This window comes from Phragmites australis, chromosome 1, assembly GCF_958298935.1.
Source record: "Phragmites australis chromosome 1, lpPhrAust1.1, whole genome shotgun sequence".
NCBI lineage: Eukaryota > Viridiplantae > Streptophyta > Magnoliopsida > Poales > Poaceae > Phragmites > Phragmites australis.
In genome coordinates this window covers 53,087,203-53,114,843 of record NC_084921.1, presented here as the reverse complement: position 1 = coordinate 53,114,843, position 27,641 = coordinate 53,087,203, and the positions used below count along the sequence as shown (strand labels likewise).

Genomic DNA, 27,641 nt, shown 5'->3' with positions numbered 1-27,641 from the left:
TACTTCTTCTGTTGACAGGCCGTCTGTGCCCCTTCGGTGCCTCTTGCGATGGTCATTGTTGACGACAACATTGGTGTATCCGTCAGTCATGTTGTACGTGGTTGCAGGCCGAGGCTTCGCCCTTTGTCATCTTTTGTTGGTTTCCCTGAGGCTGCGTCAAGCTCTGGTGCTGCTGGTTGATCTTTTGCAGGTGTTGTTGCGGCCGGCCCGTTGAGCCTCCAGTTCGCTGGGTTGTGCCATGGTTAGGGGTTATTTTGGGTGAAGCCCTGTCTGACATCATGCCTTTGTCGATGACGGTGATGCCCGTGGGTGTCATAACCTTCATGGAGGTGTCGTGGCGATGCTTCCCCCATGGGATATCTCTGAGTGAAAATTATGTTCGGCTTCCCGGACGAGTGACATCGGTTTCAGTGCCGCTTCTTTCGTGAAGGCGTTATTTCGGAGAATCCCTCTGTTGTCTTGGTATTCCAGCTGGCAGCACTATCTGTAGGGCATACCACCCTCGGGTGCTTTATACCCTTCTGTCCGATGTTCTCCTATTCGACGGAGCTTCTCTTCACCTTTCGGCGCTTCGCAGCAGTGACTTCACTCCGACGTCCCAAGAACCCGTCTATTGAGCTTGTGATTGGACGAGGGAGCCGCCGATCGAGTAGTCAGGCGTGGGAGTAGGGCTCCGCCTGTTGAATTATCGGGTTGTCCTAGTCAAGGTTCTAGCTAGGTGTTGTTGTTTGTGGTGTAGCATTGTTCGGTGTGGATGTTGTTTGCTTTGTGATAGTCGGGTTGTATGTATGCTACCTCGTTGTACCTCATCGTCTGGTTGTTGGGGTTCTTGAGGCTTTATTTTTTTCTTCTTTGACTTACGTGTGAGCTCGATTCTACGAGTTGTTTTATCATACTTGTTAAGGTTTTCGGACTCTGTATCACTTTTCTTCTTAATATAATGACACGTAGTTCTCCTACATACTAAAAATAAATAGTTCACTGCTGATCCTGAATCATGGTATCCACATCCTCAAGACCTCAAACCAGGTGGTGAAAGGTAAAAGGGAGATCAAAAGCGCATGGGTTTCTGCAACCCAATTATATCATTGCATGGTCAGACATTTAGGTTGGTTGTACAGTGAGTCGTGGCACTGGCAGACAGACCTCCTAAATCATCGTAGGATCTCCGTGTAACCTGGTAAATCCAGCAGCCTGCCAAGGTTGCGATCTTGCTTGGTATCAAGGACCCGACAGATTCGTCCATCAAGCACACACGTCTAGTAGTACTGGGAGACGGACCCATCTGCTGCTGCACCTGGTAGTATCAATATGCCGTCAAACCTGCAGGAATCACCTGAATTATGGGCGATCTTCCGATTATCAGATCGATCGAGTATTCGAGTGCCCGTTTTCTATCTCATGTTTCTTGGTGTGCCCTTATGGTGTGTTTGATTACTGGATCAGATTTTATATAGATATATCGTATAAATAGACTCAATAAAATCATATTTGTTTAAAAGAAGAGTTTCTATCTGGATAAACTGAGCTGAGTTTCTATTTAATTGATTAAATTTGAAGTCACGTCAGCGTATACAAGAATTAATATTATAATTAGTTCCTCATATAAAGATAATTTATAAAAGTGATAATTATACTTGTCTATATAAACGGATGCAGAACCTACGTCTGTTAGATCAGATGATAGAATAAAGTGTAAAATAGAACGAGAGATTGACTAAAATAATATATAGAAATAATTAAATACACTTCTCTATAAACCACTAGTCATACTGGGAAGATTCCCAACATCTTCCTCCACTCTGCACCATGGTGTCATAGCACGAGTCTATGGCGTCAGCTGGTGCACGCGCGCGCGCGCCGAGAGAGAGAGAGAGAGAGAGAGAGAGAGAGGAATTTTCAATTGCAAATCTCCCATCCCGACCCGTGCCCCGGCTTTCTCCGAAAAGGTGTTCTCTCGCTCTCACTTTTACATCTTCACTTCACTTCCTTTTCCAGCTTCCCTCTCCCGATCCGCCCTCCCCCTTTCCACCATCTCCTTCAACCTGTCCCTTCTCTCCCTTCTCTAGCTTCTTCCATCCAATCCCCACTGCAACTGCACACGCCACCGCCACAACCATCACCAAAACCCTAGCCAAGCAGCCATGCGCAGCCTCCTCTCCCTCCTCCCGCTCCTCTTCCTGCTCCTCCCCTCCGCGGCCGCGGCCTCCAACTGCTCCCAGGTACGTCAGCGTCTTCTCGGCCAACCCAGGCAGCCTCCCCGAATCTAGCTTGGGTTTCGTGCAATCCCGCTCACATTGTACAGCGCGCAGGCTCCGGGCGCGGAGTCCGGGCCGGCGCCGCGGGAGCTGGTGCCGGTGGCCCCGGCGGCGGAGCTCGGCGCCATGGTGCTGAGCCTGAACGAGACGCGGCGCCGGCTGGGGAGCTTCCAGCTCTGCGCGCCCTGCACCTGCTGCGGCGGAGCCAGGGGCGCCTGCGTGCTCGCCCCCTGCTGCTACTCCATCAACTGCAACATCCCCAACCGCCCCTTCGGGTACTGCTCTTTCACGCCCAAGTCCTGCGACTGCCTCGGCTGCAACCTCTGAGCTGGTCCTCGCGGGCGGGATTAATTCGTGAGAGAGAGTGTGTGGGGTACGGAGGAATATATATAATTCCCCACCGATGCTTAGTTAAGTGGCAATTGTTATTATTTGTAGCTATTTTGATATCATCATTGCTACATTTGATTTGGTTGATAAAAAATGGGCTGATTTGGAGATCAGCGCTAGGGTTTTGGTATGTAATCTTTGCCCTCTGCACATGGGGTTTAATTTTCTCTTTCCACACATGGATGTGTGATTAGGGGATTCTCTTGTTGATAGTAGTTACTTACTAATAGCTGAAATATTAGTTGTTAAATGCAGAGATTTAGTGTCTTTTAGTGGATGGCATCTCTTGCGTCTCAATCCTGTCCTGGAATGTGATAGCTGGTCAAATCGTGCCAACTCTTTTTCATAGTGACTGGACTGGCAGCAGGTAGGGCAATAATAATGGGTTCAAAATCGTCAGGGCTTCAAAGGTAAAGAACCAAAACCATCTAAGACCGCTGAGAAGATTAGATACTTTAGATACTAATAAATATACATAGTTATGGATTGTGCAACCGGTTTTGGCAAAATCAAGAAAATCCAAATGGTTGGTTTCGCCACCTAAATTTTGGGTTCTACTCTATCCACATCCTAGCGGAAAAGATCTAGCTTTTCCAAACTACTAGCTCTTTATGTCCTCACGGGTGAGGTCATAGTCTAGAAAATTGAGTCGAATTTAAACATCTTATTAACCCGAAATGGGACTGGAAAGTGACATAGCTTGATGAGAATGAATTTATGGTGGTGTTAACCACCAAAGAGTCTCTCACAATCTTCACTAGGTTTAACTTCGTTGAGCTAGCTCTGCACAATCTGAAAGTCAAAATTAGCACCCATGAGAAGGATCTATATATTACCGATATCTTGAAGTCTGTCTAGGTCAAAATTTATGGAATCCTTGCTTTTGCTAAGGATGTAGAATCTGTGAAGGAGCTCACTGCTGTGGTGACTGAGCCCATTGTGGTGGATGAGCTCAGCCTTCTGAAGAATGATCCTGTGAGAGTTAAGGTCGTATGCATGGATCCTATAAGATCAAGAACTTCATTGAGGTCTTTTTTAATAGGGAGGGCATCTAATTAGATATATTATGGAAGGCTTCAATGATAAAACCTCCACTGATGGCCCATCTTCCAAGCCAGACGAAGATGATGATGATAAAGGCTATGAAGATGATAACTTAAGTGACTTTGATGAAGAAACAAGTTACGGTGACTATGCAAAAAAGGAGAAGGCAAACAAAGACAAGAAAAACTCCTCAAGAACATATAAACCTATGGAGAAAGCGAAGCAAATGTCTTTAGAGAGTATACCTCTCTACCTTTGGTTGACAAAAAATGGGTTGATTTGGAGATCAGCGCTAGGGTTTTGGTATGTAATCTTTGCCCCCTGCACATGGGGTTTAATTTTCTCATTCCATACATGGATGTGTGATTAGGGGATTCTCATGTTGATAGTAGTTACTTAATAGCTGAAATATAGTTGTTAAATGCAGAGATTTAGTGTCTTTTAGTGGATGGCATCTCTTGCGTCTCAATCCTGTCCTGTAATGTGATAGCTGGTCAAATCGTGCCAACTCTTTTTCACAGTGACTGGACTGGCAGCAGAGAGGGCAACAACAATGGGTTCAGAATCGTCATGGTTTCAAAGGTAAACAACTAAAACCGCCTAAGGCCGCTGAGAAGATTAGATGCTTTAGATGCCAACAAGATAGGCATCATCAAGCGGATTGCACAAATGACCTAGTCTGCTACAAATGCAAGCAGACTGATGTGAGAAACCGTTCAAACAGTATTCTAATTAATCATCAGGAGGATCATTATTCATAAGTACAACCTCAATGATTAATCAGAATACCATCCCGGTAGTCCCGGCACGTGTTTTGTGTTCAAGATCGGAACACATGCCTTTCCAACATGTATATCACAACATAACTTAAGAAAGGGCGAGTAATTAAAGTTATATTACAAGTTCTTAAGCATGCAACTATTTGCAACAGTTTATACAAAGAGAAACTACGAAACGGAAGATTAAAATCTTAACAACAACAAAAGGAGAGTGGAGTCATATGCCCTTAAGCTCCAGCCCAAAAGCTACGTCTCACCAGAGTACGATGCACTACTCTTGCCCACCACCAGCATCGGTGGGCACGAAGTAGCTAAACACCGCCTCACCCTCACCAGCAGAACTTGAAAGCGCAGGCATGAGTACGAATGTACTCGCAAAACTTAATCCATATAGAGCACACATACGTAGCTCGACCCTAAAGATTATGCATTGAGCTGTTAGCAAGAGTAGGCTACAAGGTTAAGTAAAACATATGCGGTAAGCAACCTAAACACATATGTGTAAGCATCTATACTTAACTCAAAAATAACTACCTTTCTACCCTGTAGACCACAACTTGAACATGTATGTGTAGTAACCATAGTATCTCATCAACAAACTAACAACCAATTCCATCATACCATAACCTTATCCCACATTCGTAAACTCTATGACCGATACAAATGAAACAATAGCATGCTCATGACCGAGAGCGCGGTATTTCGAAATATTTTTACACCCTGCAGGGGGTACAACTTTACCCACATGACTCGATGACCATTCGGCTTGTGCTACTCACAAAAATACACATAAGGTGGTACTCGAGCCAACCTTTTTCATACCTGGAACCACCCACTTGCAATGACTCTATGGCACTGGGGTTACCGCGAGCGTGTCCCAGACACCTCCGGCTCCTCGCCACCTTGCTTCTCCTTTTCTTTTTCTCTTACGCGTCATAAAGCCGCAAGGCAAGTGTCAGCATGGCATATGATAATCGGCTTACCTTACCATTAGATCAGCATGTGGTGAGTACAAAAAGTGCTAGAGCCAATTGTATCGTCGGACGGCCATACCTTAAATGTCTCATCCGAAATACATATCATCCTAGGATTTTCTGTCGTTATCTATATTAACGTCGGACGACGCCTTAATATCTAGCTTGCTTAGAATGGAATACACCTTTTTGGAGATATCGCTTTTAAAATACATCTCTTCGGAGATATCGATTTAATGTTATTTATGTTAAACTCATATACCATGAATCTTTGATGGTTGTGAAACCCTTGATGTTGTGTGGGATATGGTAAGAGATATGTAAAATAGGTAAAAACTGTTTTGGTGGGGGCAAGCGGATTAGTACTCTGAAATTTGGAGGCTATCTCATACGTTGGATGCTTTAGGTGATACTCAGTGCCAATGATAGTGCTTGCCCCAACCGTATAAGCACTGAATCTTGCACCGTCATGCTTAGCCACCATGTGCAAACATACGGTTTGAATGGGCAGGACTTGACTTTTCTTTCACTGGATCGAGTTAGACATCATACTAGGAGGCCTGGGAGGCAATATTGAGTCAGGTGTCTTTAGGTTCTGCGTGAAGGAGTTTTCGCCCCAGCCGAATCGTGGGTCTGCCCTCTATACGAGACCTGAAGCACTTGATGGATCACGTAGAAAGGCCCAGTAGAAAAAATGATTAGAGTGTCTCGGTATGATTCACTCCTCCATCTGCAACGGATGGAGGCAGAGCATATTGTATGGGTACAGTGTACAACCTCTGCAGAGTGTAAAATTATTCGAATAGCCGTTTATGCGGTCATAGATATGAAAAGGCATGGTCACGTTTGATTAGACTCAGGATGTGTGTGTCTTGATGAGTGAGTGTGTGGACTAGATGTCCGTATGATGAAGTTGCTGGTTTGTCGGTGTATTCAGAACCAGGGGTCCCTAAGTCCCGAGACCAGGCCGGCCATCCGCCACATGTCACCACCCCGCAAGGTAAGAAGAAGCTAAGTCCCGGGAGAAGGTGCTCGGGGCCGCCGCCTCTGGTTCCCGAGCACCCTAATTCCCCGATGATCCGCAGAGCCCAAATACCGGGAATGAAGTGCTCGGGAGAGAGTGCTCGGGGCTGCACGTGGCAGCCCCCGAGGACTCGGTGCCCCGAAGGTCCCATCGGAGTGCTCGGGAGAGAGTGCTCGGGGCTGCACGTGGCAGCCCCCGAGGACTCGGTGCCCCGAAGGTCCCACCGGAGTGCTCGGGAGAGAGTGCTCGAGGCTGCACGTGGCAGCCCCCGAGGACTCGGTTCCCCGAAGGTCTCACTCAAGTGCTCGGGAGAGAGTGCTCGGGGCTGCACGTGGCAGCCCCCGAGGACTCGGTTCCCCGAAGGTTCGCGCAAGATCATTCGACGACCCGAAGGGTCCCGTCGTCAGGGTGTCATCCAGTCAAAGGCCCAATGCCGCATTTAATAGGCACGCGCGGCCTGACATCCTGACATTCTCAGCTGCCCACGCCCCAGTGTCAGACCCTGCCATGCACTGGCAGGGGGGGGCGTGGGTCCATTAAATGCACGGGTCCCGTCCCGTTTCATCCGGGTGCCTCGGGATAACGTTGCCAAGATCGAAGCGCTCCGTCTGCCACCCTGCCATGGCGGAAGAACAAGACAGGGTGGGCGCACCGGACACCTCTGAGGCTGCCCGGCGGGCCCCCTTTATGGCGCCCGAGGGCTTCCACAGTGGCGGGTGGTCGGATGCGCGCCGCATTTCTCCACCGCCCCTGTCACTTCGTCAAGATGAAATGATTACGCCTTTCTCCGTGGCACCTTGGCATTCGCATCCCCTCTTTCCCATTCAGGATATGTTGAGGTCGGCGCGCCTATAAAAGGAAAGGATGGAGAACACTAAAAAAAGAGAGGACCCCCCGACGAACAAGACCGAAGGAACCGAAAGTATGTGAAGAAGAGGACGCAGACGCTCGAACCAGCTCAAGCCAAGCTAGAACACGAGAGCCTCAAGCTCTTTGTAAACGGCTCTCCCCTTAGAACCAGATACATCCTTGAAGAATTCCCTTCAAGGATAAATATAGCGCTCACACAGGAGTAGAGTGTTACGCCTCCGTGCGGCCCGAACCTGTCTAAACCCCGGTGCACCCATTTTTTCTCGCATTAGGGCAATCATCTCCCGCCAGCCATCGCATTTGTTTCCGTTCCCGCTTATTTCCCAAACAAGCTTTTCCAGGATCATCCCCCCGGCCGAATCTCTAAAAAGGGGTCTCTCGGGATCCCTGCGACAGGAGTTCACCCTCCGACATGGTTCAATTCGCTAGGATCTATGTGGTACTAGAGGTGTACCATATGTGATAAAAGAGACTGCAGAGAGAGGTGTAGCCTATCTCAGGACAGAAAAATCCTTAGATATAACTTGTTACTATTTTCTGGATTTAAAATTATTTTAAAAGCTTTGTTATCATGTTATCTTGTTTTAAACTAGATAACTGCATAAAACCTGCTTTACACTGAAAACTATACCGTAAAGCCTTATCATTGAAATATCCATTATGCATCTATCAATCCCCTTGAAGTAGTATAGGATTTATTGAGTACCTTCTGTACTCAGTCTTGCTACTTTCAGATTGTTGAGATGGAGATCAACCTCGACCCAATTGAAGTCAAAGAGAAGAAGTCTACGGTCGCGTCCGCACCCGAGTTGCTTGTGGCATTGAGTTGCATCGTTCGTTTCGCTCTGCTCCACTGTAAGCTCTTTTGGTTGGCTGGTTTGCTGTGGATCTTTGTCCACAAAACCATCTTTAACTCTTTTTAGGTAATTTTTTTACTTTATTTTATTCAAAATATGTATTTGATATTATTTTTTTAATTATGTATGTATCAGTTACTTGATCCAGAGACTGATACAGGAGGCACAAGGGAACCTAAGGTTAGGATCCTGACAGGCCGCAACACGTCCAGATGAATGAAATGGAGGATGAGATAATCTGGCCCCTAGATAAATCAAGGAGATTTACTACCAGGTCAATGTACAGGTTTCTTACTTTTGAGTGTGTTTCTAGCAAGGAGGCTAGGAAGCTCTGGACTTATAAAATCCCCCTCAGGATCAAAATCTTTATATGGCAGATGCTCCATAACAAACTCCTTTTTGCCTCCTCCCTAAAGAAGAGGGGTTGGAAAATGAGCTTATATTGTTGTTTGTGTAGTAGGCTAGAGAATGTTAACCATATCTTTTTTTTATGTTCTCTGGCCTAATTTTCTTGGAGTGCTCTAAGAGATATCTTCGGGTGGAATAGGTTCCCCGCTTCGGTAGCTGATTTATGGGTAAGCTGGTTTTCGAAGTTTCTCAAAATCTCTCAAACCCTAGGCCTCTTCCTATTCGCAGGTGTTGCTTAGACACTATGGAGGACAAGAAACACCATGGCCATCGAAAAGAAATTCCCCACCAAGCCGGTTGATGTCCTGATCCTCGTTATATCCTTCATGCAGAAATAGAGCCTCCTTCTCAAACATGACGACAAGCTTGTAATGGACAGTGTTTCCTTATAGGTCCGCGAGTGGCTGCGTTACTTCTCTCCAGCATATGGTCTGGCTTTTGATGTATTTGTGCTTGACACGGGGGCGTCTGGCCTTATGTAATTTTCTAACATGTACATCTGTCTTACTCTCTGTGTATGCGATCTCTCTGGTGTGCTCGTAATCTAGCTGTTACCTTTCCTATGTTTCCCTCCTCTTCTGTTGTTTTTAAACTTTGATATTAACTTTCAATAAAAACTGAGTTAATCTATATTAAAAAAATAGTGACCGGATTGACCAGACCTTACCAGTTTTATCTATTGTCCCCGCATTTGGCAGCTACATTCTGATATTCATATGCATGTGCATGTCTTGACTTCTGCTTACAGTCTATGCTGACATAAGTCATGATTCAGAAATCATGTTCTTTTCGCTGCTTTGGTAATTTTGAATTATGTGGGAGATTTGAGAAGTCATGTTTTTCATACTAGGCATCAATATAATACATGAAAATATTATTAATGTCCTTTATGTCTGACCAATGAACACGAACCGAGCTGGGGCTCGAATCCGGGCTCCGTGCCTTCTTATAAAAATGTGGTGGAGTGTCTCCCTTCCGTCGAAAAAAAAAGTCTGATCAATGTACATTTATCCTACTGTTACCCAGTTCTAAAGATATTTTGCTTGGTAATTTGTTTTAAAAAAGCAGCAGCAATACCATATAAATATCCTGTGCATTTCAAATTGACCGTAAGCTTAATTATGAATTATATTTTGCTGGCTATTTAGAAGCCTACGTATTTTCTTTACTTAGGTCTACTCCAGCAGTGGTTTCAAATTTGTAGAATTCAGTGGTACAGTACTTTTTGCGGTGTACTGTAGCACTGAAAAATCATCTCGCCGGACTCTGTCTCTAGTGCTACCGTGCGCTACCGTACCCTGTAGCAACACTGTACACAGAGGCTGACAGTAGGTCCGGAGGGAGGAAAATACCGCCAGGTTGCTGTAGCATTACTGCAGTAACACTATAGTAGTACTGTTTACAGAGGCTCATAGCGGGACCGGAGAAAGAAAAAGAGTAGTAGAAGGTAGAAAATAGGTTAGCTGCTGGAGATGAAAAAATAAGGGATACTGTAATAGTGATAATGGATACTATAATAATGTTTTTAAGAATGAAAATTTATAATAGCTGCTGAAGATAACCTTACATCATGAGTCCCAGCATTACAATGCACTTGCACTGCTGCACAGGGATCAGAGGATGTCTAATTTTCCACTAGCAAAAGTGAACCCGCATACACACATTCATCATATGTCCATGCTTATAAGTTGACCGAGAAATTCTATTGTTTGCTTGAAATTGTGTTATTAAAATATAAGTATCGTATGCATCGTTTTTCTCCCTTTTTTTAAAAAAAATATTTTGACATTCTAACTAGCAATGCTGATATGTTGCTAGAATTAAGAATTTTATTTTCCAGACAAGTTTATGTGTATTTCCACATCGTATGTTTATTTTACGGAAACTTTCTTTAGTGCCTAAGTTGTGCATAGCTGATGAAGATTAGCCCATGTGCAAATCTTTTAGTAATCAAGAGACAACGTTTCTCCTCATCTCTGACTGTTGGCGGCAGAAGTACTTAAACTTACTTCATCACCACTGCTCTCCCTCTTTTATTCTTTTTGCCGCTCCTGCATGCGATCTCGTTCAGAATATAAAAGGTTCAGCTTCAGGCTTCAGTCATGATTACACCGTGGCTTTTGACCTAATACTGAACTAAAAACAACGATAGGCTGCAAAAGTTAGTATACATGGATCTCATCTCGATTCCATTATCTTCCTTTTTCGCATGGAATAACCTGTAAACCATCCATGCATGTGCATAGCTGTGCGAGCCTGTGCTGTTGGGTAACCCGTAACCATACTATTGTGCCACCGGAAATGTGTCTTTGTTTCTGTAAATATCTGTAGTTTTACATGTGAAAGCGAGACATATGTTGAGATGAATGAACATGACAAAAGTTCTCCTAAATTGACACCCCTGGCATATAATTCGAGAAGACGATACATTGTTTCGAGAAATGATTAAGCATGCCATGTTCCTTGTGGGACAGAGTGGCAGCAACATTTCCATGTGCACAGCACAGGGCACCAGCATTTCCTATAGGAGACTGTGTTGATGCATGCTTAGTCGGATTCATTAGTCAGGTTTGATTCTTGATCTCGTGCTTCAGGTATTCCATGTCTGATTGAGCCTGACATCGTTGATGTTATGTTCGCACTTGCTACCCAAGCTCATCCTAGCATCATGATATTAATTGGATTCATTGGTCAGGTTTGACATTGTTGACACTCTCGTCAAGTATGCAAGGAGACGCATGCCAATTTGCAAACCAATGGTGCCTCGTAAGAGTTGGACCCCCATATTTCTCCAACCAGGCTTCCTGAGGTAGGACAGGAAATTTCAGCCAAAATGACTGGAATGCTCCGAGTACAAAGAAATGCAGAAATGAACTCCGTCAGGGGGGTCAGGCTGTCTGTGATCTCATCATACAGATAGTAGCAGCCTCTGAACCCTGAAGACAAGAATAGCTTGTTGAACTGCAATACAGAAGAGGACCACAATGAGCTCTGCTACTTCGTTCAGCACAGACGCTATTTACATTGCTATAGTTTGGCACACAGACAACATACTCTAAAGCATCAACAACATTCAGACCTGCAGAAGTGTTTGCTATGGCTAAGCCAAAAAAAACTCACATGGTAGCCAAACCCTCCACCTATTTGGTGTCCTGATTTAATTTAGGATGACATAACGCCACAATTCAGTAGTAAACAAAATGATTACAGTGGTCACACCCATGGAAAAGTGCCAAAGAATAGAAGCAGCCTAGCAAAAATAAATAAAAACCCAAGTGATAGTTAAGGAGTGTTTAGTTAAAAGTGGTAAGCTGAATACTGCAATCTGTAGCAGTTCTTATCCAATCTACATGCCAAGATACATCTCTTCACAACAGCTCACGCATGACGCTTTCAATACATTTCATATGTAACCTTTCGTGTCGATTTTTGCTTTTCTTTTGCTTTTTTACCTTTATTTATCCAAGTCATTCTGCACACACAATCCCATAGAGAAAGAACAAGGGAAGAGAGCATCAACGTACAGGGAAGTTTGGAGGAGGAAACGTAGGAGCAGAAGATTTCCACCGAATCAGTATTGCTTTGCTCATCGTTTCCAGCCACAGAACCATCAAAACATCCATTTTGGAGAAGACTGCACAATGCTCCGTCGAGGCTTTGTGGGCTGTTGCTGTTCCACAGAGTTCCTCTTCTTCATAGCCGAGGAGACCGTTGGGCTCAAATAGTCATGACTCCTCTGTGGCAGAGCCGTGTTCTGCGAGTGTGTCTTCCGCACAGGGATCAGTGTATGCTGCTTTCGCAAGGACCCGTTTTGTATCGACGAGGCCCTTGGGGAGCTCCACCTGCTGTAGGCGACACAGCTCTGGCTCCTCCCGACATGCTTTTCCCTGGGGCTTGGAATGTTCCTGCTTTCCATGGTTTCAGCTGAGTACATTGTCTCTTCCTCGCTGCTATACTGGTCTTGATCTCCATACTCCAATATTTCAACGGGTGATGAGCTCGACTGCCCCTCACTGCTGCAATAATTATGCTGAAGAGCTACTTGAGGGTCCCTACAGCCAGCCTCACTATTACGGTGCCATATCAGCCCTGATGGAAAGCCATTATCTTTAGACTGATTTCTAGGTTTGGATGTTTCGGTATTATTCTCATCAGAAAGCATTTGCTTCAGAGGCAGTGGTAGAAAGATAGTCTTTGGAGCCCTGGGTGGGAAGTTGATGTCCAAGAGTTGAATCGGTGCAGCATCCTTCTGAGCCTGACAAGAACTTCGCCTAGGTGACTCATATATTTCTGGCGTTGCAATCCCCTGCTCATTGGTTGTGCGCAGATCAACTAGAGGATTTGCTTCATGCGAAATCCTTGCAGTGGCTGAGCTTCCTGACGCCTGCTGATATTTAGGCTTTGAACAAACGGAGGCGTCATCATTCTCGTCGTCAGGCTTGAACACATGACGACGAGTGAAAGAGGTGCTTGAGTGATCACTCCTGCTGGACATCAGCCGAACAAGAGGTAACTTTTGCTTGCTAACCTCGTCCAAGCTGCCTTGCCAATGCTGATACAACCAATCGCAAACTACAGATATGGGGATACCAAATTGCATTGGCTGATCCTTCTTCCATGAATGTGATGATGCTGAGGATGCCGATGAAGATCTTGCAATGGGGGAAGAGGCCAGCTTCATTGGATCACAGATCATGAAAGCTAGGTTCCCTTGGGCATCGAAACCGGCAGACCCAGGGCACCATGTCACCCCATCCGTTGCGAGCTTTATGAGGTTGTCTGTGCCAATCACTACTTTTCCCTCACCGATCACCAGTTCTTTTTTTCCTGTATGCCCCAGCAAGTAAACAACACTGCCATGATCTAAGCTTGGTTTGCAGCATGTTTTCAAATAGTGAGGTTGCTGACCCTGCGGAGTTGAGTCGCTCTCTGTAGTATCAAGACCCACTATTGTAAGGTCTAGAATTGAGCTTGTAATGAAGAATCTGCAGAAACAACCATTTCAGATAGAACACAAATTGAAATCAGAAACGACAAATATTAAGAAGCCCGCAATGAAGAATCTATTCAAGCAAAAAAAAAAAACATGCAACTGACAAACATAAAATGCTCAGCTTTTCAAGAAACAGTTTCTGACTGAGCAGCAAAATTCATCTGGTTCGACATAAAATGGGAAATCAGGGCACGTTGAACTTTTCATGACCCAAGATTGGTGCTTCTTCTTTTTTTATCATGAACCACTTATTGCTTGTGGGTGTCATAAAATTTTCTTGGATGTCCCCAAAAGCCTTTGTGATGAAGAAAAGAAACAAACTTTAACCAGTACTATACTGAACAAAAACCAGGAAGATCTATGCAACCTTCTCCAAGTACCAATGCCAATTTCCGGTACTAAAGGTCACCATTTACACTGTTCAGCTTGTGAACACCTGCCTGGTTGGCTCATAGTGCCACCACCATCATTACAGCGATGATCGCACATAGTACGCCACTAACTACCGAACAGCAACCCACAAATCACTAGCAATTCCTTTCTCTAATCAGCCGCATTACGGCTAATAATCAGCGGCAGCAACAGCTCGCCCACCACCACCGACAAACCCGCCCGATGCCGCCGCATGGAACCCGCTCGCAAGCGACTGGTCCTGCTTGCCTTGCCGCAAGCGGAGCAAGCAGATCTCAGCTTAATCACACTGCAATCACTGCAAAAACACGCGCTCGCGCGCGTCGAGAAGTTGCAGTGATTTCGATGGGGTAGGGAAGTGGGAGAAGCATGTAACTCACCTGTGCGGCTCGAGGCGTGTGGCGAGGCGGCCGTGCCCGAGCAGCGCCTCGGCGTCGTCGGCGGCGGCCGCGGAGGGCAGGTTGCCGTGGGTGGTGAGCAGCAGGTCCCGGTGGATCAGGAGCCCGCTGCCGCTCACACCGACCGCGGCCAGCGTGGCGGCCTTCGCCGAGAAGATCGCCGCCTTCACGCGCTCCGACCTGGAGTCCCCGCCGCCGCCGGAGCAGAAGCACCACCCCGCCCCCTCCCTCCACACCCCCATTCCTCTACCGCCCCACTCTCCTGTCACCTGATCCGAGCGGCTAGCTATCGTCGCGGCGACCCCGCCGCATCACTCTGCGGCGGCCGGAGTTGCTTGGAAGTGTATCTGTGGTGGGACGGCGAGCGGTGCGCGGGGACTTATAATTAGGAGTGGTGCAGCGAGCTGTGGTTGTCGGGTGGGAAGTATGGGGAGCCTTCTTTGCTCCGCGCACCGACAGGTTGCAACTGCGCGTGAACGTGACATGTAGGACCAGAGCGGCTGTGCGGTGCTGAGCGGTGGGGCCATCCGCGTTTCTAGGTCCGGAAATGCTGGCCTAAGTACGTCCGGACGTTTTGCTGGGCGGATTACTTGAACTCAAAAATATAATTTATTGAGTTAATTTTTTGTCCTCGCACCTTAATATTTCGGACGTTAAAGTTTAATGTTTAAGACGTTATATAAATTTATTGTCATGATTATTTTTGTATGTTGTATTTTATAATCTCTTGTGTATAAATGCGGACCAAAAAATTATTCACTCGAGTTAATTTCTATATTTTTAAATCTTTAATGTTTCAGATGTTATAGAAATTTGTTGCAGAAGTTCTTCGAGAATGTTTTACACATCATCCGACGAAATTAACTCAAATGGATAATATTTTTGTCCGCTAATTACTTTTTCGATGTATGTATAAGCAAATGAGTTGCGCGACCTAGAATGGGGCTGTTAGCATCTAGACGTCCGATCCGACGCTGCGCTCGGGTCCGACGTTGCGCTCGAATCTAGATGCTAAGATTCGGTTTGATAGAGCTCTAACTTTTTGCTTATAATCGGATTTTAATAGTACAAGCTAAAATAAATCATTTTAAGTTTTTATTTTTAATCTAAAATTGAAATAGTATAACTCATTTAAATACTTTCAGTGTATTTATATCTTCAACTTATAATTTTCTAAAAATAAAAATATCTGGCTCCTAAAAATTTTAAAGTTGAAGTTATGTGAAACAATCCTTTAATCGTCTCTCCCGCTCAGCATAACATGCTTCCCTAACTCTAATGATAGGAGGCAGGGTACTTTGGCTCGTCATTCCAGATGGTTTGTTGGGGTTCTTTGATACTCCTACTCATTAGATGCTGCTTAAATTCGATGCTCTTTTCGAGCACAGATTTCCATGAAATCGTGTGGAAATCCCACGCTTAGTTGGAACCGTTCTTTTGAGATTCTACTCACACATGTCATATCACAACCCAAAAAAGCATGTCGTCTGGAAGCTAAGGTCATGTTTGTTTCAGTTTCGGATTCTGGCTTTCAGCTTTTATAATTCGAAACTGAAACAAACATACAGTTTTTGGTTATAGCTTTTTAAAATCTGCTGATTGGATTGTGAGAAGCTGTTTTTTCTCAGCTTTTGATAGATTATGAAAGCCCATTTTACTAAACTGTCCATTAAATTTATTTAGAATCTACAGTCTAAAAGCTTTTCACAATCCAGCTTTTATAAGCTGCTTTTCAGAATCTCTAACTGAAACAAACAGGCCCTAAAAACTGCCACGAGCTTAAACCCAGGTATAAGGGGCCCTTTGGATTACAGGATTTTTGGAGTAACATTGTTTACAAAGAAAAATTTCCCATCATATTGTTTTGCTTGTAGGAAACATGAACAGTAATTCCTCCGATTGCAAATATAGATTATTTTAGATTATACACAAGGATTAAGAAAATAGATCAAATGATCTTATTACCATTTATTTATTCTGCATTAGAAAAGATAATGTATTAATTTGTGAGAGTGGTAGTATTTATTGAACAAGGGAAATAAAGGAACGAAAGAGAAAAAAGTACATAGAAGTTCAAGAATAATTTATATTTATATTTAAATAATAATTAAAGAGTCTAAAATAACCTATATTTACAATCAGAGAGAGTATTTTATAGTAATCCACTCCTTTGCATACTGATTCCATAGAATTTTTAGCATCCACTCAAACCTCTTGGTAAGATTCCTATATACGAAGAACAAGAAGGAACTCAATATTACTGCTATTAGCTAATGGTAATTTTTGTCAGTGAGGCTCAATTGTTGATGAGTAATAAAAAAGATGTTTATAGATGGTTGATTAAGCAAGTAAACTAAAACATGTTTGTCATGGCTACAATTTATGTATTTTTTCTACAGACTATCTAAACACATTCCTAAAAAATTCTTATATTTTCTAATTCTCCGTTTTCCACTCGTCACCTTATTCTATTCCTGTGTTTTTTCATTCATTTCTATGTTTTTTTTAATCAAAGGAGCCTTAAACATATGCTTACCAACCAATCCTGTTCACGCCCATCTTTTTAATAGCTGATGGTTTGTACATCCACTCGTAATATTGAGCGAGTACATGGTACTTGCAGCTGAAGATCGCACACGGAATTCGCAGCAGAAGGGTACCGGAACCGGCACTGGAGCGCGCGCACACGAGGGGACCAACTGGATCCGCGCTACAAACCAACACGGCAGCTGCACTAGCACCGGCAAAGCGAGATGGATTCGATACATGCAGGCAACCCTACCTCTCTTTTCTGTCAAGAGGAAGCTATTCACGCCTATAGTAGGATAGATTTGTTTTCGCCAGAGATTATAAAAAGTAGTTGGTAGAATATGTATTCTGAGATTTAGATTGTACTATCTATAATAACAGTTGAAACCTAGATTGCTGAAATAAACATGCTCTTATCCTTTAGATGTAATAATCTAGCAATATTGATTTCACCCGTTTTTACAAATTTTACTATTCAAATTATTATAATTTAGCTCCTTACAATCTAGATTCTACAAGCTTGCAAATTAAAACAAACAGGGCATTACCTGGCGTCCCTGATCGCATTCAAAGTGACCGCATCGCTTTTCTGCAAGCCAAGCGAAGGAAATTTTCTGCATCCTGACGTAAATCGTGGGCAATTAAGTGGTCTAGAGGTACGTACGATCCGAGATGGCGGAGTACAATACGTTGATCACTGGCATGCTCGCTCACAGATGACAGCACGCACCGTATTTCTACTTAATCGGTTCTTGGTACTCGGATCCCACCTATAGGACCAATCAAACCTGGGTTTATGATCTTTTTCCCTCTTAATTCTAGGATTTATTTGCTACAAGTTTATATTTGAGATCGAAACAATTTATAAGGATCAAGGTTCCAAAACACTCTCACCCAAACTTTGTATTTGGAAACCCAATCGATCCGAAGACTTTCTAATTTGTAACCGGTGAAGTCCATACTGAGAATCAAGCTGTCTTGAGTGTCTAATAAAGATAGTTCTACACCTTATCTATTAGAGATAAAACCAAAGGTTTGCATAGCTCCTTATTTCTAGTTTTTATTAGTGAGTACGTACGTGTAGTGGTGCGAGTATGTGCGTGCGTGTTTCTGCATGTTGTATTAGGGTTTCTAAAAAAGAGTACGGTGACATCATATACACATGATGCCTAGTAACTTGGGTATATTTGTTTGAGTTTTTATTTCTGACTTTTCTATTATCAAAAGCTAAAAGACCAAATACAAAGAATTATTGGTTTCTCTAGCTTCTAGAGAAACCAAAAATTTATTTTTGAGAAGTTGAATTAAAGCTGATAAACTAAATAAGAGTAGCTTTTATGACTTTTGATGCGTTGAGAAATCAAAAATTTATCATAAAAATCAACAGCTAAAATCCAAAATTAACTTTTAAAAACACAGTTTTAAAAAAAAGCAAAAACAAAAAACCAAACAAACACGCCCACCCATCCTCGCCTCCTCCCTCCGAACAATAACACTAGCGTGTACATACATACGGTAATAACTAGCTAGATCTGCACTCTCCTGTGATATGACGCCATAGCAGGGTACAACTGCATCGCAGTAATTTCACTTGGAAGAAGGCACAGAGCTGCAATGGCCGTCCATTTGTCGGCCGATGTTGATGGGCCCGGTCGAATCAACATGCCGCATATGGGCCTGCAGCCGCTTCTTTGTCTTCCTTGGGCCTTCTCGAGCTGCGAGGTGGACTTCCTCGCCGGCCTCGATTCGGCCCGGCACACGAGTGAGCGACGGCTGAGCCCAGCTGCTCCCGAGTTCTTGCGAAAGGGCGGCTTCCACTCCACGGTCTAGAAACGGAGGGAAATTGAATCACATCCAATTCTTATCCATTCAACAAAACAAGAAATTGAAATTGAATCATGATATCCATACTACTTAAAAAAATTTGATGACTCTATCCAACAAAATATGGATGAGCATAACTCATCCAACCTTATACTGTAACCAAACACATCCTAATAGTCATATATGTCTATTTTGAGCAGAATATTCTCAACACAAAGTTATCCGTGTATTGGTTAATTTGGCGTTTATCAATAAGCTCTCTTTTTGAGGTTGTCCTTTTTTCAGACTTTGATTGGTTTTTCCTCACCATTGTTATGATGACATTGTATGAACTTCGAGATCTGTACCCATCATATCCATATAAAAAAACAACCGGCATAAGATAGGTGTATTATATTAAAAAATATTTAAGCTTAGACGAACTTAAACTCCATATTCGCCTCTGGTAATGTTTCGATGAGCTTTTGCCTTTTAGAGCCAGTGTGGCTCATCGGCGTCAACCTCAGGAGATCCGGGCTATAGTTCGCAGTGCACAGTACTAATGGGTGGAGCTGCCATTGATGGTAGGGGAAATTTCTTATTTGTCACAGTTTTTTTTCCTGCTCCTTCATGTCATTTCAATAAGTTCTTTCCGTGTCATCGGTTTTATCTTTCTTTCTTTTGATGTCACTCTGCGAGCCTTTTGACAGTTCTTCCATCTAAACGCATTATTCATTAATACTGTTTGTGGGTATTGTTCATGGCACAATTATCTTTTGATATCTTAAAAATTAGTGATCTTCTGTTTCTCTAAAAATTCTAAAATTTTGTCTACGTATTTTATAATCTATGTAAGACCCATTTTAATTAAATTTATTAAAAAAATCTATGTAGAATTTAAACTAAAATTTTCCGAATCAGAATATTTTTATAACTTCTAATAATTATTAGTGCTTTAAATAAAATCCTAAAAATCTAGAAAATTTCAATAATATTCTTCTTATATGATGTACTAATTTATAAACTTATTTTCAGCTTTAGGTTATATGCTGAAAAAATAAGTTCATTTATAATTATCTATTTATATACATTTACAATTCAACAGTTTTTCTTCGAAAACTGTCCACGTGACTTTTGGTTTAAGACCCCAAACAGTGTTGCCAATATTTTTGGTTCATGGTTAAATGGGATTGACGTTGGGATTGACGTTAGTGCTAGTGCTATGTGTTGGTCAATTTGACGTTGCCAGAATGACATTATTTTTAACAAAGCAAATATGAACTCTGCTATACATGTTATCTTTAGAGGAACATACTGGTTTTGCTTTCAGGCTATATTGCAAAATATGGAGAAAAGGGATAATATGCAAGTTGCATGCCGCCAGTTGGAGACAACAACAATGAAGATATTTGCAAAAAATGAATGTAAGTTTAGCAATAGAATTTGTTTTTGAAGTTAGTCTCCATTTAATTATTTGCAACTTTGGGTTATTTGTTATACCTCCTTTGGCAGCATGTTCATTTAAATCGTGTAATAAGTATCGACCATGTACATCTACAAATGTAGAGTCTAAGATATTTTACATTACTTTGATGAAATAGAACTCCTTTTTTAAAAAAAAGTTTATAAGCTATTTTTTATTAGAACCAACTAGATGCATAATGGATATCACACAACAAGTGCACATTTGTTAAGGAAGCAAATTGTGAGTACCAGAAACTAAAACAGTATAGTTAGATTGCATGCTACATCACCTTGTACTTGCCAAATTAAAGCCAGTCTAAGCCTTACGAACGCATTGTCACATGTTTTTGTTCAGTCATATTAACATAAGGAGCATTGTAGTTTACAAAAGATATATGTCAGCCAACATGTCTGTAAACAACAAGATAATAGATGCTCAAAGTACTTTTCCTATATTGTTGAGATATTAACCATAAAAGGTACCATGTACGCATAATATGTTAAACAAGCTTTCCATACACAAATTCGTGGAACCAAATTCATTCTACTTGTAACTCATGTAGAGTCAATATCACATTTTTTATACAAACAAGTTGCCGCACCAAAGGCCCCCTCCAGCTCACCGCACGCTCAGGCTGCCCCGTGTTGAAGGCTGCCTTTGAACGCTCCTCCAGGCTAGCCCCTCAAGCTCATCGCGCCTCAGGGCCACCCTCCGGACGCCCCTTGGAGCCGGACCCTTTGGCTCGTCGCTCCTAATGGCTGCCCACGTCGAAGTCCACCCTTTGGCCTCACCTCCACGCTCGAACCGCCACCGCGCCAGAGGCCCCCCGCTGTAGGAAACATGACCTTAGGGAGATTATAGCATTTACTTTAGAGCATGTATATGATTTTGGTGATTAATGATAACATAGTCAATGGGGCTAACATGTTTATCAAGTATATATTTTAGTAGGTCTCATAGATGCAATATGTGAAAAAGTCACTAAAGCTGGGATAAAGTTTGATTGAATTGGAGAAACCCCACAGAAGTTGACTACACTAGAAGGTCCAGCGCATAGGCATTTGTACATATCGGAATGTTTCAGCTAATGGAAACAGTACATGCTGGATGGTCCAGCGTATCAAAGAGATAAACGCCAGAGTGTTCTGATAGAAGAAGAAGAAGAAGAAGAAGGTGTACATGCCAGATAGTCCGGCAATCTGAGTTGTACACGTCGGATGATGCGCTGGATGATTTCTTGCAGAGAAGGTTACAGAGGCTGAAAGATTGAAGTCTTACTCACCAGATAGTTCGATGAATGAAGAGAGTGCACTTTAGAGTGTTTTTGCTCAGAAGAGAAGATAAAACAACACACCGGATAGTCCAACGCTATGGATTGAATACACCGGGCAATACGTCGGAGTATTTTGTGCAGAGAAATGTCAGTGGCTCGGATTGCCTCAAGTACATACGCTGGATGATCCGACGATAGAGATGAAGATCACACCAGATAGTCCGGTGTTCACATAAGCTTTGAGTGGAGTTCTAACAGCTAATTTTGGAAGATGTACATGCCAGATAGTCCAGTAAGTACTATGCTCTCTACACCAAATCATTTGTCGTAAACAGTGAATTTGAGCCATTGGAGCAAGCTAGTTGGTGGTTTTGAGGCTATAAATGCCCCCTCCACTCGGTCATTTGAATGTGCTGGAGTCTAGAGACCCTCATATAAACCTGAGAAGACATCTAGGCCATGAAAGTGCTTAAAGTGATCATCCAAGCCAATTAAGCACAATATTAGATAGTTATTAGTGCTAATAGATTTAGAGAGAGTTGTTACTAAGTGTTGTTGCCTAGAGAGTGGATCAAGGAGTAATTCAACCTTGTACTGAGAGGTACGTCGACGCCTTAGAGTCTTGGTGACTCACTGACACCTCAAGCTTATTGACCCTCCGATTTGGTATAGAGCAGCGACAAGAAACTTGTACGGGGACGTGGAGGCCCTTGACTTGGTGGCTCAAGCTTCGAAGTGAAAACGACGTACAAGTAACTAGAAGAGAGGTTAGTGATGAGATCTTACCTTGGTGCCTTAGTGACTCATCATGCTTGAGGCCTTGCTTTGGTGGCTTGATACCTCAAGAGCTGTGACCGAAAGAGTCTTGGAGATCAAGAACATATCCTTTGTAGAGCTCTAACATGGATTATTGGTGGCTTGTGTGACATCGATACCACGGGATAAAAATCCTTATGCTGAATTTGCTCTCTCTACCTTATTTACATTTCTGTATTCACATACTTGAAATATACTTTTACGCACTTACCTTCCTAGAGTAGGTTGCAAACCTTTTGAACGGTAGAGTAGACATACTAGATAAACCTAAAACACATTTAGATAGAAATTGATATAGTTTATCTTGTGAAGTTTTGAAGCCATTTAGGTTTTAAGTGTCCGAATTCACCCCCACCCCCCCTCTCTTAGGATGTCACCGATCCCAATACCTGCGGTTAACTGTGTGCTCGGGCCACCACATGCTGAAGGCCGCCTCTAGACGCTCCTCCGGGCTAGCTCCTTCGGCTCACCGCACCTTAGGCCACCCACGCCGGAGGCCACCCTCCAAACACCCCTCGGAGCCGAGCCTATTGGCTCACCATGCCTAATGGCCGCCCATGCTAGAGTCCACTCTCCGACCTCACTTCTGCGCTCATACCGTCGTCGTGGCGAAGGCCCCTCCGGGTAACCACGTGCACGGGCCGCCCCGCGCCGAATGTCGTCTCTGGACGCTCCTTCGGGCTGGCCCCTTCGACTCGCCATGCCTCATGCCACCCTCCGAGTGCCCCTCAGAGCCGGACCCTTTGGCTCACCGCGCTTAATGGTCGCCCACGCTGGAGTCCACCCTCCGGCTCACCTCCACGCTCGAACTGCCACCACTCTGGAGGCTCCCCTCTAGCTCACCGCGCGCTCGGGCCGCCCCACACTGAAGGCCCCCTCTAGACGGTCCTCCGAGCTATCCCCTCCAGTGTGTCACGCCTCCGACCACCCACGTTAGAGGCCACCCTCCGGATGCACCTCGGAGCCGAAGCGGAGGTCTCTCAATGCTCAGGCCACCCCATACTAAAGGACACCCTCTGTCATCGCCTCCAGGCCGGACCTTCCTCCATGCTTGACCCTCTGCGCTCTGGCCTTATTTCGTGCCGGAGGCCATGCTCCGGTCGTCCAACATGCGAGAGGTCATGCTTTGCACTTCGGCCATACTTCATGCCAGAGGCCGTCCACCGCGTGAAAGGACAATGATGTCACATAGAGGGGGTGAATGATAGTTTTTACAAAAATTCATCCTTTTTTACCGTTGGCTGAAACTTGTAGCGGAAAATAAACTAACAGATTTTTCAGAAGTGAAAATCCTAAATATGTTAGGCTCAACTAGTGCATAATTACCCTAAATAAGTGTGAAGGTTAAAATCCAAAGGTTTGACAAAGATTGTTCAAATCTAGCAAAATGTGCAATAAAAATCTAATTGAAAGTTTTGAAACTAAAATTAAACTACACCTAATAAGTTCCAGTTCAAACCAAATAAAATTGTGTGTTCTAAATGATAATTTTAAGCAGATTCACAGAGTACCTGCAGTTACTTTGAAGGGATCGGTGACATCATAATAGGGGGTGAATTAGGATATTTAGAATTTATTCAGCTCCAAAAACTACACAAGATAAATTTATATCAATTTCTATCTATATGTGCTCTAGATTTATCTAATGTATCTACTCTACCGATCAAAGCACTTACAATATATCTAAGAAGGTAAATTGTAAGAATATAAATACGGAAACGTAAATAAGATAGAGATAGTAAACTTGGCACAAACATATTTATCCTGTGGTATCGATGACATGAATGCCACCTTTAGTACACGTTAGAGCTCCACAAAGGATATGCTCTCGTTTGGCACCTGGTCACGGCTCTTGAGCCACCAAGTTACAAAGATAAGACCTTCACTAGGATGAGCCACCAAACCACCAAGCAATGTCTCACCACTAGCCTCTCTTCTGGTTCATTACCGCCATGATCACTTCGAAGCTTGAGCCACCAAGGCAAGGGTCTTTGTGTCCATGTACACTCTTCTCATCGCCGCTCCAATAAAAGATGTGTCAGTTATATGTGAATATCTGGATGTATTCCTAGAAGAATTACATGGTATGGCACCAGACCATGATATAGAGTTTATTATTGATCTCTTGCCTGGAACTGTCCTGATTACCAAGATAAGAGAATTATTGAAGGAGCAGATAAGAGAATTACAATGAAGCGGTTTTATCAGACCTAGTTCTTCACCATGGAGATCATCAATTCTGTTTGTAGAGAAGAAAGATGGGAACCAAATGATGTGTGTTGATTACTGCTCCTTGAATGAAATAACTATATAAAAAAGTACACGCTACCCAGGATCGATAATCTGTTCGATCATCTAAGAAGAGCCAAATATTTCTCTAAGATATATTTGAGGTCAGAATACTATAATTAAAGATCAGGAATAGTGATATCCAAAAGACCGCTTTTGTAATAAGGTATGGATTGTATGAGTTTACAATCATGTCATTTGGACTGGTAAATACCCCGGTATACTTTATGAATCCGATGAATAGGGTGTTCATGAAAGAACTGGACATGTTTGTGATAATATTTATTGATGATATTCTGATATAGTCAAAGAGTGTCGAAGAGCACAAATAACATCTGAGAATGGTTATGGAGAGGCTAAGAGCACATCAGCTTTACGCCAAAATCAGCAAGTGTGAATTTTGGCTACAAGAAATGATATTTCTTGGACATGTCCTGACAACAAAAGAAGTATCAGTGGACCCTTCGAAGGTGGAGGTAGTAGTTGACTGGATTTAAACAATCAATATCTCATAAATCAGAAGCTTCCTTGGATTAGCGGATTATTACCACAAGTTTTTTGAGGGATTTTCAAAATTGGCTAAGCTAAGGGCCACGCTTCTTCAGAAAGACACCAAGTTTGAATGGAATGAAGTCTATAGAAGAGTTTTCAAGAACTCAAGAAGAGACTAACTACTGCCTCAGTGCTAAAGTTATCAGATATCTAGAAGTACCTTGTGGTCTGTTGTTATACATCACGCCAGGGTTTAGGCTAGGTGCTGATGAAAGATGGCAATGTTGTGGCTTATGCGTCGAGATAAGTAAAACCACATGAACAGAATTACCCAACTCATGATTCGGAATTGGCGGCAGTAATACATGCACTTAAGATATGGAGATGATATCTTCTTGGAAATAAGTGAGAGATCTATACAGATCACAAGAGCCTGAAGTATATTTTCACTCAATCAGAATTGAATCTGCGGCAACGGATGTGGTTGAAGTTGATAAATGATTATAATCTAAGTATCCAATACCACCCGGGCAAAGCTAACGTTGTAATAATACACATAACCAGATATGGAAAAGTTACTGCAATAATATACATATTCAGGAATTAAGACCAGAACTTCTCATAGAGATGCAACAATTAAATTTACATATAATACAAGGATAAGTTCACACTTTAGTGGTACATCTAACACTGGAGGAAAGATAAATGAACTTTTGGATGTATTGGTTCACCATCATTGATCCTTGCTTTAGGCTACGGAATTCGTCAGACTTCATTTCCGTTGTCCCTTCCGGTACGTGGTACTTTCAGAACTCTTCACCGAATTCCTCCCAAGTGATGGCATCGGCATCCACTGATGTTTCGCAGTAGTTCTCTCACCATTCTACTGTTGATCCAATGAGTTGATGGGCTGCTAGATTCACTCTGTTTTGACCCTCATAATTGATGACCTTGAGTTTTCTGGTGATGGTCCTATGCCAATCATCGGCATCTAAAGGGTTTTCGATGCTATTGAAGGTTGGAGGTCTGATCCTCATGAACTCTGACAACTTGTTCTAGCGAATTTCCCCTGCCCCTTCTCTCATAAAATAAGCCCTCAAATGGCTGGTGGGTAACTTTTTCACACATACATCGATTCTGTTTCTCTCTCGTTCTCAACCTTTTGGCTTGTTGTTTTTCTCTAAGCTTGAGCCTTCCCAGTAGGGAGGGGTTTTGCCGTGTTCTGTTCGAAGCACGTTTTCAAGCCCGAACAAGATCCATATCTCCATTAATCATAATTTAGTCAACCTTGTGTCCTACACACAAAACACACAACTACAGTCTATGTGAAAGAAATAGTGGCACAAAATGCACAAACATAATGTTCAATAATGGTAAAAGTGGTTTATAATTATAATGATGGTTTGGGATCATTGACGCATACCTTTGGTATCGAAAGGTTATGCGGATACGCAGCCGCAGCTGTCGCTAATGGCACCGAAATTCATCGCCACAGATTCAAAATGCCAAATTAGTGGTCATGGCATGAAGAGAGTGCATATCACATGCTCAGATCCGGCTACTAGATAACACCAGCAGCTATCGAGTCCTCCATAGCGTGGTTGCTCTCCGGTAGGATGCGTCGCAGGGATGCCTGAGTTGTCCACAAACCCTGGAGCAATCACCACGCGGTGCCGGGCTTTGCCGCCACCACCGCGAACTCACAATGTGAACACCGCGTGCGAATACGCATGGGGCCCCAGGTACGCCTGAGCTTCAGCAGGAAGAACACCACAAGTTCCAACCAATCTGAACATGAAATCCCCAAATCACACAAGCACATGAACAAACGTGCGATCCCGAAATCATGGACAAGCAGGAACGTTCAATCCCCAAATTGCACAACCAATTTGAACAATTGCCAGCACCAAAGACCGCAAACCTCAGCCCGAACGCTGCACAATAGAGCATCACAACCCCAAATGAGGATCCACATATCGCCCTCGTCCATTGACTCCAGCGTCGCGTACGTAAGGCACGAGTAACCGGAGGGCATCGTAGACACCGAAGAGAGAGAGAGAGAGAGAGAGAGAGAGAGAGAGAGAGAGAGAGAGAGAGAGAGAGAGAGAGAGAGAGAGAGAGAGATGGTGTGAGGAGAGAAAGATCTTGATTGGGAAGGGGTTCAAATCGATTTGAGTGGGGAGCTTATAGTGCGGCCTATTCAATGTTTTTTTCTTTCATGAGAGGATGGAAGCATGGTTTTTTATTAGATGCAGTGAGAGAGGCGAAGATGCACAACCACTGATGCTGTATATATAATAACAATAGTACAAGTTGCAAAAGTTCCTATATAGTAGAGATGTATGCTAAGAAACTGTATTCAATAGATTCTTAATTTATGTAAACAAAAGGTAAAAAGACAGGTGTATGTACCTTTCCACTTCCTAGACCAGCAACAATCATTAGTGGAATAGCCACATCACTATATGCAGCCTTCCTCTGCCTATCGTTCAGGGAGTGCAAATATTCGTAGTACTTCCTTGGAGCTCACCCTTCATCTTCCTCCATTTCTAGTTCCATATTTTGCAG

General features: G+C 43.3%; 2 protein-coding genes across 5 annotated transcripts; one reads left to right on the top strand and one right to left on the bottom strand.

The window, feature by feature from the left end:
* The first annotated feature begins 1,878 nt into the window (after nucleotides 1-1,878).
* Nucleotides 1,879-2,923, top strand: LOC133890865 (uncharacterized). Its single transcript, XM_062331487.1, has 2 exons — nucleotides 1,879-2,222; nucleotides 2,313-2,923. The coding sequence occupies exons 1-2, from the start codon at nucleotides 2,145-2,147 to the stop codon at nucleotides 2,583-2,585; spliced, it is 351 nt and encodes a 116-aa protein (XP_062187471.1). The 5' UTR covers nucleotides 1,879-2,144; the 3' UTR covers nucleotides 2,586-2,923.
* A 7,951-nt stretch (nucleotides 2,924-10,874) lies between these two features.
* On the bottom strand, nucleotides 10,875-14,820 carry LOC133927269 (uncharacterized). 4 transcript variants are annotated; one of them, XR_009911306.1, is made up of 3 exons: nucleotides 14,389-14,820; nucleotides 12,129-13,589; nucleotides 10,875-11,565 (listed from the first exon to the last, which is right to left on the bottom strand). XR_009911306.1 is itself a non-coding variant. In XM_062373657.1 (2 exons), exons 1-2 carry the CDS (start codon nucleotides 14,646-14,648, stop codon nucleotides 12,215-12,217), a joined length of 1,635 nt encoding a protein of 544 aa, XP_062229641.1. In that variant the 5' UTR covers nucleotides 14,649-14,820; the 3' UTR covers nucleotides 11,789-12,214. The 4 variants fall into 4 exon arrangements, 1 of the variants encoding a protein (XP_062229641.1); XR_009911307.1 differs by having other exon boundaries at nucleotides 10,875-11,449; XR_009911308.1 differs by lacking the exon at nucleotides 10,875-11,565 and adding an exon at nucleotides 11,789-11,854.
* Between the last annotated feature and the right edge of the window lie 12,821 nt (nucleotides 14,821-27,641).